Genomic DNA, 13,888 nt, shown 5'->3' with positions numbered 1-13,888 from the left:
ATTTAAAACTAACTGTAGAGTTATTATAATAGTACTATAGAATTAAATATTAAATATTATTATAAAGGGTCGAGATTATCTTTATTTGTTTTCCCGTATTTATACGCGTACTATATTATTATTATTTTTATTTCTACTTTTAAAATTTAGATACCTATGTAACTTTTTGTATGATAAATTTAATTTAATAATTACATAAAAGTTATATTTATTATAAAAGTATTAATATATTTAATTCTTAATATAATACAAACATAATAATATTAAAAATTTAATTCTATTAATTTTATTTAATTTTTTTAATAATTGAGTAATTAAATACATATTTGATAAAAGGTTAATTAGATTAATTTTTTCAATGTAACAATTACTAAAAAATTAAATACGTATTTTAACTAACTCAACTATTAACGAAATTCAATCAAAACTAATAGAATTATAATTTTTGTATTTTATTATATTAAAGATAAAATATAACAATACTACCAATTATATAAAAAATTGAAAAAAATAATATAAGTTACCATATATATATAGACTCAAACTTAGATATCTGGTTATATATATATAATTAATTAATTAACTGTAATAAAAATTATTCATAAACATTCAAATTCACTCTTTTAATTACAAAAAGAAATTTAAAACAAATTTTTTTCTTAAAATATATAAATTTCTAATATTTGTTATCCAAATATTAAATCACATAAATTTAAAATCAATTTAAACTATGATTGATTTTATAAAGTCAATATCGCACATTCAAACCAAACACATCAAGAAACCAGAAAAAGCATGTAACTTTGCACCCTTTGCCTTTCATGATCAAGTGACTTCTTTCTTTTGGAAGAAAAATATAGAAAAATGGCCACAAAAGGAAATAAAGTTAACAAAAAAGAAGAAAGATTACATAATCCTTGTCAATTTACAAGAAGCTTTGATCTTCAAAATGTGATTTTGATATACATACTGATATAGACATCCATCTTCATATATGATGTGATGTGTTCAACATCTACTGGTGCCTTCATCAACATTCTGTTCTTTGCTTATCTCACTATGCTTGGGAACTACAGTGCCTCCAATATGGATAGCTGAAGCACCAGGCTGCAATGCTTCTATGTACAAAACCTTAATTAAGTTCCTTCTTCTAAAAGTTGGTATTCGGGACATGGAAGCTACAATCCCCTGCAACCTGAAAAAGATGAAATGCATTGAGAAAGAAATGACTTAAGTTTGTGTTAGGGAAAGTTGTGATAATATTTTTACATGTCTAATTTCTCTTTATGTCTAATTTCTCTTTTCACTGCATTTTTTGAGTTTTGGGAGGCTCAAATGTAGATGGAGAGGCATACCAGAACTTTAAAGGGTTATTTTTTAGCCCTTTTTTTTATTCATTGCCAACTTGTAATGAAGGAGTTCTTTTTTATTAAGTATTATTTAAGCATACATTAAGAAATAAGTGTAATTTTCTCTTTCTGTTATACATACTTCATGATTCATGATGGTAAAAACATGATTTGTTAATATTGCACTGCATTCCTCAGTAAACTAGTGTACCTGAAGTTTGAAGGGTAAGCCTTACCCTTTTTCCTTCCTTTTCTGTTAATCATTTAAAAGAACAATTCATGCATATTAATGCTTGCATGCACAGTGCCTGTAGAGACAACCAATCAAAAGCTTAGGATGTATTACAATAATTATGTAGTTTGCTCAAACATTTTTCTTCTCATACAAGTGTGTTTATTGAGAAATATATCCAAAATCATTTTAACATTATTTAGAGCTTTTGATTGGTTGTGTCTATAATATATAGACACTGTACTCACACAAGAATTGCTTTCACACACAGTTATTTTGAGCAATCACATTCACATATACTGTGTTGTTGAAAAATTTAGGATCTAAAATGAACAAGTACTTCCTCCTTTTAAGGTAGGAAAGGTACATGAGCTCTGTTTAGAAGTGCTTTTGAAAGCTTTTCTACTGCAAAAAAAAAAAAAAAGACTTTAAATTTTTGTAGAAAAGCTCATAAAAACTCTTCTAGTTTGCATCCAAACAAGCATGTAATGCTATTTCCTAAACATGTACCTTCTAATTATGGCTTGCAATTGTGCTCTCCTAACAGTGTCATTAGATGGGAATCCCGTGCTATCCCACTCCTCAGGCAATTCATTTTTGCATCTCATTACCAGTTCCTTCAGGCAAGTTTCTTCTGTTTCTTCCAACTCCAGGTTCTTTAGCTGCTCTTTCATGATCAATAAAGGTTCAATAAACCACTCAAACACTCTATCCTTTGGTCCATTCATCCTTGTCAACACTACATCCTCGGCTGCAGAAGCATGGATATGTTTATGTTTTTGCAATGGAATAGAGGCTATAAAGCACTGATACTTCAATTGCTTCATGTATCCAGTACTAGTACTATTGAAAACTTAACTGATATGAACAAGTAAAATGTCCAAGATTTTAAGGAACTTTATGAAATTCCACTACAACTATACAAACCATATAAGAATGTGCAATATAAAAACACAGAAACACAGTCTCTTGATGAACGAGTGACACTGTAACTGTTCTGTTTATGCTTGATTCCTAGAAAACAATGAGATTGATAGTACTATTTGAATGTAAATAATAGGAAGTGATTATGATGACAATGATTTATGATTTTTTATCTTAGTAATGTTCATGAAGTATGTTTTTAATTTGGATTTGCATACTAGTAGTTATATATTTATTATGTCTTAAGAAATTTTATCCACTTCTAAACATGTATCTTACACATATTGTATACTATATGTTATATATTTTTGGAATTGGATTGCTATGTATCCTATACAGATATTGTATAGATACATCATAGAACAGAGGTGTCAGTGAGTAAGAGGAGTACAGATCACCAATCCATCTGAGTTGGATTTTGCAGAAGTTAGAAGACATTGCAGCATAGACCAAGCTGGTAACTTGATGCTTAACTTTTTGCAATTGCCTTTCAAAATGAATTCTTCAACTTCCCCAAAGCTTATAAGGGAATCACGGAAGAGTATCCTGCCATTCACCTCACATGACTTGAACAGCCAGTCCCATACCTGAAAAAGAAAAATTACTTTCAATTCAAGGTACCAAAATTCATGGAAACAGACCATTCATGTATTGCTATCATGGAAGAATCACCTGCATCGGTCTATATTGCTGAATTCTCCATTTCAGACTTCTGGATTGTTGCAAGGTTTGTTTTGAATTCTGTGAACCATCCATGTGTTTCAAATCAACATGACCTCTTCCAGGGTTTTTTCTCTCAACAGCATGCCTCTTGTTTCTTCTGTATATTGGCCTGGCTGTCACAAGGACTTATCAGAATCAGTGATGGAAATTGTCCAATGCACTTTTAACAAGAGCAACATGTCACTACATTAAAGAAAATATTCTGGCACCTGGGCAAGCAGGATCCCTCTCTCAAGTAGAGTAAATCATTCACATATTCATCAAAAAGTGAAACCACAGACACAAGGTAGGCAAACCCCATCTTCACTGAGTCTTCCTAAAAGTAAACAAAATCTTCATTCAATGAAATCTGCTAAAACTTGCATAAATGCTTAGAGAAATTAGAGCATCATGCTCCTACTGAATACTGACCTGATGGACAACAACTCCACTGTATAGGGCTAGAAAAGGGCTGCAAAGGATAGCTGCTAATACAGCCACTATAACAGCCAAAGGCCAGAGGATGATTGCAAGAGCAGCAAATGGGACACATTCAGTTTCTAGGAATGGTCCCTTTCTTCCAATCAAATCTTCTAATAGTCTCTTCCACCCTCTGAACAGCATATATGGACTCTTCCACATAGCAATTGAGGTTATTAAAGCCGTGTCAAATGGCATGCCAACAATGATCACCAACAAGCAGCATGGTAATATTGACAATCTAGCATGAAAACAATTGAATTTGTGCAACTTTTTTTCTCAACAGGTCTGTTGTTTCATATCACACAAGTTATTGGAGGAGAAAACTCACCGGATATCTAACGGCTTTTCACCAGGGGGTAAGTTTTCTCTCAGTTCATCCATGTATGAAAAATAGGAGTGGAAGCAGAAGTCTGTGACATCTTGAACCACTGTGCAGCTTCTTTCAATTGTCGACCAACAGCCATCCTGGTATCAGAATTAAGTAGCATTAAGGCTTTCTGCATTCTGGTCAAGTCCACAAGCTCTTAAGAAAATACATAGAATAATTACGTTTGAAACTAAAGAAAATTAACAATATCACGTTGGCAGGGTTACAAGTTTCAATGCTTTTTCCAAAACAAATATGAACTAATATAAAAGCATAAAATAGCATATGAGCGATATGGCAGTCTCTTAAAACTGACCATGTCCAAAAAAACACAGATTTTGTTTTCATCTATTACTGTTTTCACATTACAAAAGCTTTCATCTTATTTTCATTGGTGTTTTGGAGAGAATGATGGAAATAGCAAATTATACAAAGTGAAAATAAAGTAACATTTTGGAAACCATTTCTCAAACTAAAAAGAAAGTAAAAGAACTTGTTTATATATGTCTTATATTATACACACATAAAATATCCCAACAACTACATATTTTGAAGTTAGATATACCAATAATTCTCTAAGCAGAAGTTTTTACAATCACTACCTAGATCATGTAATGGGTTAGAATTGAAAAATACAGATCCAAAAAGGGCATAGAAAGATACATGATTACATAAACAGAAATTCTCACTTACATTGAAGCAATGAAAAAATTTGTTACTAAAATTCTCTCCCTTCCCCACAGCCTGAAAAGTTGCAAGAAGAGGAGCAAAAAAACCATATCCAATTCCACCTAAAAGGCTTCCAAAAATACCCACTATTGGCCAAAGTAACAGAGGAACTGGCAAACACATGAGCACCACAACCTTGAAGACCAGTCCAAACCTATTTGTCCTATTGCCAAGGGTCAATGATTTCAAAAGGGTTAAAAGAAATTGTAGAGAAGGATGAATAGAAGAACATGTTGCAATTTGGAAAGAAAACTACAACCTTGCCACACAGTAGTATGTCCAAAATACATGTGCACTCCAAAGTCCAATCATAACAGCTGAATTTCCAGTGCCAATAATGGCAAATGCAATTAAACCTATCAGTGCACCTGCCGTGAATGTAACTAGTAACTCTATTTATCAAAATATATGCTAAAAAAATGGACAAAAATCAAATACTGAATGAAAGAGGGAAAAGAATGAACCTTTTATGATGCCAAGGATAAAGAGCAGGAAGAAGAATGGAAGGAAAGAAATAAAGTTCCACAACTTGCTCAATATATCTGCAGGTGCCATATCTCAGAAACCAACAAGTGAAAACCAAGAGAGAAACCATAAAATTGTTACCATCCAAATTTTTCTAGTTCCACTCATGCATTCATGCTATTATTATTTTTTATTTATGAGATAAAAATCAAAGAAAATTCTGTTGGTTCTTTTTTCTCATCCATTTATCTTTGAAAACTATATAAAATAAAATAAAATAATTGAATGGACTTTTAATCTTCATAATTTAGTATGTGCGTAATTTTAGTTTTCTGATCAGAATATTCTATTTAATAACTAACAGATATGTCTTCTAACGACAATTTGTATACATTAGGAAAAAGAAAAATTGTACGAAATAACAGAAAAATATGCATATTTTTATTTTAATGTTAATTATAACATATTTTCATTTTACAAATCCATACAAATTTGTTATATATATATATATATTAAAATTAAAGATTTTAAATTTTATAATATATATATATATATATATAAATATTGTTATTTTACTAATTAGTAAAAAATGATTTCAAACGGTGTATCATGCAAAAAAAAATGCATTCTAATTAAATTCTAACTAAAATAAACTCATACAATCAAATGATACAGCGCACGATAAAATTACTAATTTTTTAATAATTACTTTGGAAACTATATTAAGATGATTTTTAAATAATCTATAATGTAATTTTTTTTACGTTATATATTACAACTCAATTAGTTACTGCAGATATTTTTTTTTTTTTTATTGAGACTCAGTTTAAAAAATAAAAGTACATGAAAGTAACTTAAATAAAATTGGGGCTACTAAAATTAAGAAAATGACTAATACGGCTTCTCTGAGAAATGGATAAATATAAAATGAAATAGAAAAAGTAATAAAAATAGTAAGATTTATTATAAAAAAATGCAGGTATTTTATTTTTGAAGAAGCTATGAATGATAAAAGCTATTGGTGGCATGTGAAAGTGATTGGTGGCAGCAGTAGGAGAAAACAACGTGAAACAGTTTAAGTATCAAGTCTTCATTTTCTGGGGTCGGCAAATTCTTCCTCACTTTACAAATACTTTTTTCAAAATATTACATGTGTCTATTCTTTAAGATTTAAAAACATTACGAATGTTAACTCCTAATTTTTAAACACATTACGCATACATCTTTCAAGATATATCACTAAAATAATAATAAAATTGCAAGTATAATTTGAGAAAATATTTCACTCAAAAAATTAATTACGTCTTCATACAAAAGTTAATTTTTTAATTAATACTATTTTATTAACTAATTGAGTTTATACGTAAGTAAAATGTGAGTATCGAGTGCATGGATCTAAAATTGCTTAAAATTGATATGAAACTCATACAAGTACCTTTTAAAATGGTGCAAAGAGTACTGAATACTCTATTTATTGTCATGCCTATTCTTGTTAAATTTAATATAATAAAAAAGTGTATTTTTACCTTTTTAATAACTGTACTTTTAAAACTTCTTAAATAGGTTGTTTTCCCTTTAAAAATTATTTATACTCTAAAATTTTCCCATCTAAATATTTAAAAAAAAATACCTTCTAATTGTATCAGCCTCAAATATTAGAAACATTAGGGATTCTTCCTGATTCTCACTCTAAATTTTTCACTAATTTTTACTTTCTCTGACAATAATCTTTAAGGCTAGTAGTACAGTAACCTAAGGGTACCTTGACTCAAGTCAAATGAAAGAAGACAAGTTCCTTTCCAAGTTCCTAAAGCAGAACAGCAGCATATTTGTTTGATATTCTTCTATCCACCACCACTACAAACGGTGGTTTGCATAATTTTCCATGGTTTATAAGAATCTAAAATGAATCAAACTGGGTATCAAATTTCGGAGAAATAAGTGCACAAGATAATATTATCATTTCCCACTCGAACTTCCTTCCTGTCCAAGAACCAAAACCATAAGAGAGAGATCAAGAAACAACACTAGCAGTTCATGGCAAGTCAAAAATAAGCACAGCTCAATTCAATAACTAAAAAAATAAAAACTCTACAATCTTACCATGGAGGGTGAATTCGGATCACATTCCCAACTACAAGGCCAGCATTGTTGCAAACCCTTGGGCTAAAGATAATGGTGCTTTGACTGCTTTTGGTGCCACCAAACTCATTTCCTTCGGAATTATCTTGTAATAGAAAATTCTGCAAAAACAACCTATCACCTTCGATCAATTTTCTGATGAGCATTAAATATTGGGTATGTCTGAAATGCATGTTGTTGTCCATTTCAAATAAACTGATCCTGTCACATTCTGTGTTCAAGTGAAGCAAAATAAATCAAATAGAATAACAGCTAATTATAGCTTTTCCAAGAGGACATCGTCATTCTCCACCTCTACAAGTAACATGTTTTTATATGTAACAGCAGCAACAACAAAAGCCTTATCCCATTAGGATTTGAATCCAACCAATGTAGACGTTTGGAGTTTTTCCAACATACAAACTATTCATAAATGCCAGGAATTAGTGAGACAGTCATTAGCATATTTTTTCTTAACACTATCTAATAAAGTAACTGCCAAATAATGTCAAACAGCTACTGCACTCTTCTGACACTAAATAATATGTGCACTCGTAGAAATGACTGCTTACTGTCGCATATAAAAACACTTGTACATAAATTATAACTGCATTCTATCTGGTTTTCTGACAAACTGATAGGATGCAGCCCCTATAACAAGGTTTATGAGAGAAGAAATAATGGAAATGGGAATAGACCTTTTGATGTAGTTACAAGTATTAGGAATTAGTTACTATGTCAGGACAGTTAGTTAAGAATATGTTGGGAGAATACTGATCCGTTGAAGAACCAGAGTTATTCATTTCTGTAACACTTTGGAAATATACATTATTCAGTCTTTCTGTAAACCTCATCTTTCCTACGTTTCTGATCCAGTTTCTATAATAAACCTTCAAAGACCTACCACTATTTGGCCTATTTCAATAATAAGCATCTAAAATAAGTTGATTTTTATAACTTCATCTCACCTCTCTGTACTTGCCAAATGAGCAGTGACAAACAGTCAGCTTTACATCGTGGTATTTTGAAATGATTTGTAGATCAATGCAGCCAAGTTCACCTGGGAAATTTTTCATTATAAGCAAAACAAAAAAGCATACACACATGTGTACAATCAGGTTCATGTTCTACTTTATGCACCCCCCTCCCACCCTCTCCTTCAAAAAGGAACAAAAATGAAAAACTACTATCAAATGATTGTTTTAGTAATGAAATAAGTCTTAAATGGTGTTTTACTTAGACAAGGGAAACTGCAGAGAAAGTAAAATCAAAAGTTTTACTATCTGGCCTAGCTCCAGCTTTTAACTTTTTGCAGAAGTCCATGTCTGTTTCTTTTTCTTTCAGCATCATCTGCTGTAGTTTTCCAAATAATCCAGCACTGCACAATTTGGCACGATAACCAGCCATTGAATTCAGAATTCATTCAAATTCATTTTTAGTTGCATAAAAGTATCAGGAAGCTACTACTATTTCATACCTCAATGAATTATGAGCTCCAACATGTGTCCCTTCAGTGATAACCGAGGATGTCCCTAGAGCTTCCACAAATCGCTCTGCCATAGTCTGCATTTTCTTTACAGGGAAGGTATTTTTTATTTGTTGATAACTTGACTGTAAAAATAAGTAGATGTACAGCAAGTGTTAGGAACCAAGAATTGAAATTAGAAAGAAAAGAACAAGAAAAATGAGAACCTTCTCTCTCCTTCAAGGGTTTCTCCTTTCACAAAGAGCTAATGCTCGATCTATAAATGAGCATATATCAATTCCCTGTCCAACAAGGGTTTCCCTTCACAAAGAGCTTATGCTTAATTCACAATAACAACAACTCCGGAAATTTGCTATCCTTCTTAACGTATTTATATCTAACTAACTCATTCATAAATATTCTAGCAATCATAATTAACACATTAATATTCTGACTATCTTAACAAACTAATTCATTAACTCCCGTGGCTTATATCCTAAACAGCAAGTCATGACACTAAACTAAAAAGTAAACACGCAGTCATGACACTAAACTAAAAAGTAAACACGCAGTCATACTGCATATATATATACCTCATTCTCACTTGATGATCCACTTTCTACAGGCTCTGAGGAACCTTCACTGTCAACAGCTGTCTCTTGTAAGTGGGGTCCACTACTTTTCTGCAAAAGCTGCACCAAATTTCCTCCTCTTTGAGGATCATTCAGAAAATATTGGAATATGGATACAAGAAAGACCTCATATGGAAAGAAGTAAATGGATAGGTCAAAGAGTACGGGAAGCATTTCAAAATTTCTACCCACCTGATTGGCCTTATCTTGGAGGTTGTTGAAGAGATCATCCATTGAGGCAAGATTAAATCTAAGTGGAAAAGCTTCTGTTTCATCAGGCTCAATGTCTGAATTTACTTCAATTTTGTCATCGTCTTCAGGATGATTTCCATCTAAATTTCTAGAACTCCTAGGATCAACAGCTTTCACAATTTCAGGCAAGTTGTCAATATTGAGGATTGAAGGACCAATGCCCCCACATTTACGTGACCCTGATGCCAATGAAAATCTTGGTTTAGCTTTCCAAATCCCTGCAACTGTCATCAACTTGATATAATACTCCAGGCATTAATTAACCATCAAGAATTGCAACAGTTGTTGTAATTCAGGTGGCATAAACTTAAAGTTAAAACAATAATACTACAACACTAACAAAGAGAAAAAACTTCTTTAGGGAACAACAATTATTTTCTGTTAGGACACAACTTAAGGGAAATAAAGAGAGAGTGTGGAAAGTGTATCAGAGGAGAAATAGAGGGTAGGTGGCTGTTAGCGGTTAGGAAGGGTTGGTCTTTAAAAATAAAGACCAACCGGTTTGGGGAAAGGGGTTGGTTTTTGTAAAGTCAGTTTGTTAACAGGGTCATTCCTGTGGAGAAGGAAAACTTGTTTCCTTGATTGTTTTCAAATACAGTGTACATTTCTAATAATACGGAGGTCTTTCAGTAATTCTATCTGTGCCTTTGTGGTGTCTCTGTGTGTGATTTTTGGGTACGTAACATTTTCACAGTAGTCCACTAACATCAGGATGAATCCAGTAGATAGATAATACAAAAAAAATCATTTATCTTTCAAATTATGAGTATTTGCAACAAAATTCAGCATGAAACTGTATGATGTATAACATGAACTCCGTTCTAAGAAAGCAAATGAATAAATAAATAAAAAGGACAAGCAAATAATTCAAGCCCATACAGATCACATTTCCATGAACCTCTCCCTAATAAATAGTCAAAAAGATTCCAAATCCATAAAAGGTATTTCTAAAGGAACATAAAAAATTAGACTACACAAATTTATATTCTGATTCGAACATTAGAACTGTTGCAATTATACTAAGGGTAAGTCAGAAAGGGGGGGAAAGATCATCAAAAACTGCTATATAGTAATTATTGCAAGAAAGCAACAAATAATGGCCCCGATAAAAAAAAATGAAAAACACGTTAAAATTTCAGTAAGTTCACTGTATGGATGTCTAAGGATGCACAGAACCTATTTAATGTGACAAGCAGTGGCCTGGAGGTAACAACAGAGAGACAGAATAGATGAAAGAAGAGAAAGAGAATGTCTAAAGTACTATTGTATTGAATTCTGAAGGCTTATATTGGAAAATACATCTGGTTTATATAGCTTAAGGAATACAGTTCCTTAGCAATAACAGAAGAAAAACAAATTCTAACTATTAGTAAGATGACAGCTAAGAAACAAAAACTAAACTGTAACAGAAAGAAATACACTCTAACAAACTATCAGTTAGTTAGTTGTACTTACACATAATATACTAATATCACACTAACAAACTACTGCTATACAAAGGAAAAGAAAATAAACCTATCACACAGCTGATGCACAATGAAAAACATAAGAGTAAAACTACCCTCTAATAGTTCTCCATATGGATGCTCATAGTAGCACAGAACCAACCAGTGGCCTAAACTAAACTGCAGTTGTCTAATAAGTTGCAGGTTAGGGAGTTAGGAAAAGAAGTCATAAATCCAACTTCTTTCTGATAGAATATTTCCTAAAATAGAAGTCATTTGTTCATACACACATTATTTTACCAACATGAGATGTAGCAAGGAGAACAGAATAAATGTTGAATGATATTGAAAAAACCTGAAGCTAGTAGCCCACTATAGGGATGACTCTCTTTGGAGCAATTCATGGTCTAGTCGAGAAAAAAATGTATTCTCTTTGGAGCACATACCAGATGTATTTGCTTCGGAGCAGGTAGCATGGGATGCTGACGAGCTTCCTTTGGAATGTAACAATGCTTCAGAAATTCTGGTCATATCTCTAGTATGTTTGTTTCTGATAGATTGTGGACCATACTTGCGGAGCTGTCTGGTTGATATGGCAGTGTTATCCTTTAAGAAGTAAACAAAATAAAGAATCAACAGTTAAAGTAGCTCCTGGAAGATAAACATTAACACAGTAAATGATACAAGTTCGCAAATTAAGGAAATTATACTCATGGTTCATGAATATGCATTTAGTTGGTCATTTATTCATCAAATGCGCATTCTGTTGATCAAATCATTCCCTAATATTCCTAATCTGGGGACTAATTTGACTGAAGCAATGCACAATTTACATCATTCAGGGACTAATGTGACCAAGGCAACATATCTCAAGGATTAAACTTTGATTATTTACTCTAAACAAAAGCAAGAGGAGTATAAAGTCATACATACATTGAAAAAAAAAAGGAAAAATTAGATGACTAGTAAAATATCAATTCGGTCCGGAAAGTAGAACTAAGAAATAAATTTAGTGGACTTAAAATATCAATTTGGTCCCTAATACTACAAAAAGGGCAAATTTGGTCTTTGACTTTTGACAACCATTAACCAATTTGGTCTCCCTTGACACACCAAAATCAGGGACCAACCTCATTAACTCACAACAACATCAGTGGTGCCAGTTTCATTTCAGCAACTAAATTGGTGTTTTCTAATAAATAGATGGCTGAAAGATCAGAAGTAAAACATCGTATGAGAACTTTAAAGAGTACCCCATCCGCAGAATTGTTTTCTTCATCAGTTGAATTGGCAACCACCTCTCCCTCGCTGAAGTCAGGCATTTCAACCTCATCTTCAAGCGGTTTCTGATCAACCAATAAAAACATCAGTTACTTCCATTTCTTCACACAAACTAGTCCTAAAACCAGCAGGAATCCAAAGACATGCCTCAAATGAAGAACTGTGGCCTTTCCCAGACAAATTCTGATCACTGATTCCTGTATAGCAGTACCCTTCTCAGAATTGACAATTAATATTAATAATTAGGGTCGTTTGAACAAGCTAATCCAGAATTTTTTAAGAGAAACCTATTCAAAGAGTTCCCTAATTCAATTGAAACTAAAAGAGTTAGATGATGCACCTTTTAGAATGTCGAGCCGCACCGCAAGAGGCAATTCTTGCTACAAAAATCAGAAGAAGAAAAAGAAGATAGTGATAGTGATTGCATTTGCAAATGTGATGTGAAGGGCGTGGTGATAGATTGAGAGAAAACGAAATTCAGTTGGAACAAAATGTTTGGGAGTGAACCTTGTGGGTTGGGTGCGAGGAAAGCGCATTGTTGGGGAAAACGGCATCGTCTTGATCTGGCGGTAAATGAAGAAAGAGTGATTGGATTAGGAAGTTGGTGTGTGCAGTGAGAATAGGTTTTTGAATCTGAATTGCAGAAAATTACCAGAAATGCTTTCGTCTGAGTCTGCTTTGTGGTGAAGTGGGATTAGGGTTTTTGGTTGCCTTCGCTTTCTCATGTCTCAACAAAACTGTGATTGTTGAATGTGAAATTATTGGTTATGACATTCAAGATTTCGGCATTTGAATTTCAAAAGTTTGAAGCAATTTGAGTGGTGACTAGTTTACATAAAAGAATGTTTGAGGATTATTATACTGAAGATGACATATGAAATTATATATATAGGTATAGATGAATATTGTAACAAGTATACTACAAGAGAATATAACCTTCCATATTCACTGAGATGTAGTAACCACAACACACAACAATCAATAAATGTCCAACTAAGAAATTGGATGTTTCCTCTATTATTCCTATAAGGTAACAAGCTTCCAAAATACAACTAGGTGACATGACAATTTTAATTTTAAAGAAATAATGTGTGGGTTTCACTTGTTGAGTTGGAAAAATTGATAAATTATAATATTTGGAAGGTGCGTTTGTGAAAGGGTTATTGGATTGCATTCGTGAAAGGGTTTGTCAAAGCCATAAGGATTTTTCTTCCATTAATCGGTGCATTTGAAAGGTAGGATGGTGGATTGCAAAGGATTGTGGACAACGTTTGCATTTGAGGTTCTTCATTGCGAAAGAACAGGTTTGAATATGTGTGCATTTTGGATTGGGAGGTTGTCGATTAGTGGGGTTTTGGAGTGCGGTGGTTTAGGGTTTTGGATTGGGCGCTAAACAACTGTGCGGCGATTATTGAAGGGAGAAGGAATGTACGTTGGCATT

The 13,888-nt window shown here is 32.5% G+C and overlaps 2 protein-coding genes across 17 annotated transcripts; both read right to left on the bottom strand.

The window, feature by feature from the left end:
* Positions 1–817: 817 nt before the first annotated feature.
* Positions 818–5,488, bottom strand: LOC137828422 (uncharacterized membrane protein At3g27390). Of its 8 annotated transcripts, none has more exons than XR_011083876.1 (11): positions 5,251–5,387; positions 5,043–5,169; positions 4,751–4,949; positions 4,019–4,155; positions 3,640–3,928; positions 3,438–3,544; positions 3,178–3,337; positions 2,897–3,092; positions 2,092–2,332; positions 1,586–1,657; positions 818–1,195 (listed from the first exon to the last, which is right to left on the bottom strand). XR_011083876.1 is itself a non-coding variant. In XM_068634994.1 (10 exons), exons 1-10 carry the CDS (start codon positions 5,339–5,341, stop codon positions 1,009–1,011), a joined length of 1,719 nt encoding a protein of 572 aa, XP_068491095.1. In that variant the 5' UTR covers positions 5,342–5,488; the 3' UTR covers positions 818–1,008. The 8 variants fall into 8 exon arrangements, 6 of the variants coding, with proteins under 6 accessions (XP_068491095.1, XP_068491096.1, XP_068491097.1 ...); XR_011083875.1 differs by having other exon boundaries at positions 1,561–1,657; positions 5,251–5,386; XM_068634994.1 differs by lacking the exon at positions 1,586–1,657 and having other exon boundaries at positions 5,043–5,154; positions 5,251–5,488.
* A 1,444-nt stretch (positions 5,489–6,932) lies between these two features.
* On the bottom strand, positions 6,933–13,306 carry LOC137828189 (uncharacterized). Of its 9 annotated transcripts, none has more exons than XR_011083825.1 (13): positions 13,100–13,306; positions 12,955–13,010; positions 12,788–12,827; positions 12,595–12,659; positions 12,420–12,512; positions 11,613–11,772; positions 9,662–9,945; positions 9,431–9,529; positions 8,850–8,983; positions 8,653–8,750; positions 8,341–8,432; positions 7,355–7,507; positions 6,933–7,234 (listed from the first exon to the last, which is right to left on the bottom strand). XR_011083825.1 is itself a non-coding variant. In XM_068634654.1 (13 exons), exons 1-13 carry the CDS (start codon positions 13,170–13,172, stop codon positions 7,174–7,176), a joined length of 1,395 nt encoding a protein of 464 aa, XP_068490755.1. In that variant the 5' UTR covers positions 13,173–13,303; the 3' UTR covers positions 6,933–7,173. The 9 variants fall into 9 exon arrangements, 4 of the variants coding, with proteins under 4 accessions (XP_068490755.1, XP_068490757.1, XP_068490756.1 ...); XR_011083827.1 differs by having other exon boundaries at positions 8,609–8,750; positions 13,100–13,305; XR_011083826.1 differs by having other exon boundaries at positions 7,355–7,494; positions 8,609–8,750; positions 13,100–13,305.
* Between the last annotated feature and the right edge of the window lie 582 nt (positions 13,307–13,888).

This window comes from Phaseolus vulgaris, chromosome 7 (genome assembly GCF_000499845.2).
Source record: "Phaseolus vulgaris cultivar G19833 chromosome 7, P. vulgaris v2.0, whole genome shotgun sequence".
Lineage (NCBI taxonomy): Eukaryota > Viridiplantae > Streptophyta > Magnoliopsida > Fabales > Fabaceae > Phaseolus > Phaseolus vulgaris.
Note: the sequence above shows the minus strand (reverse complement) of the source record. Positions and strands in the feature narration are given on the sequence as shown.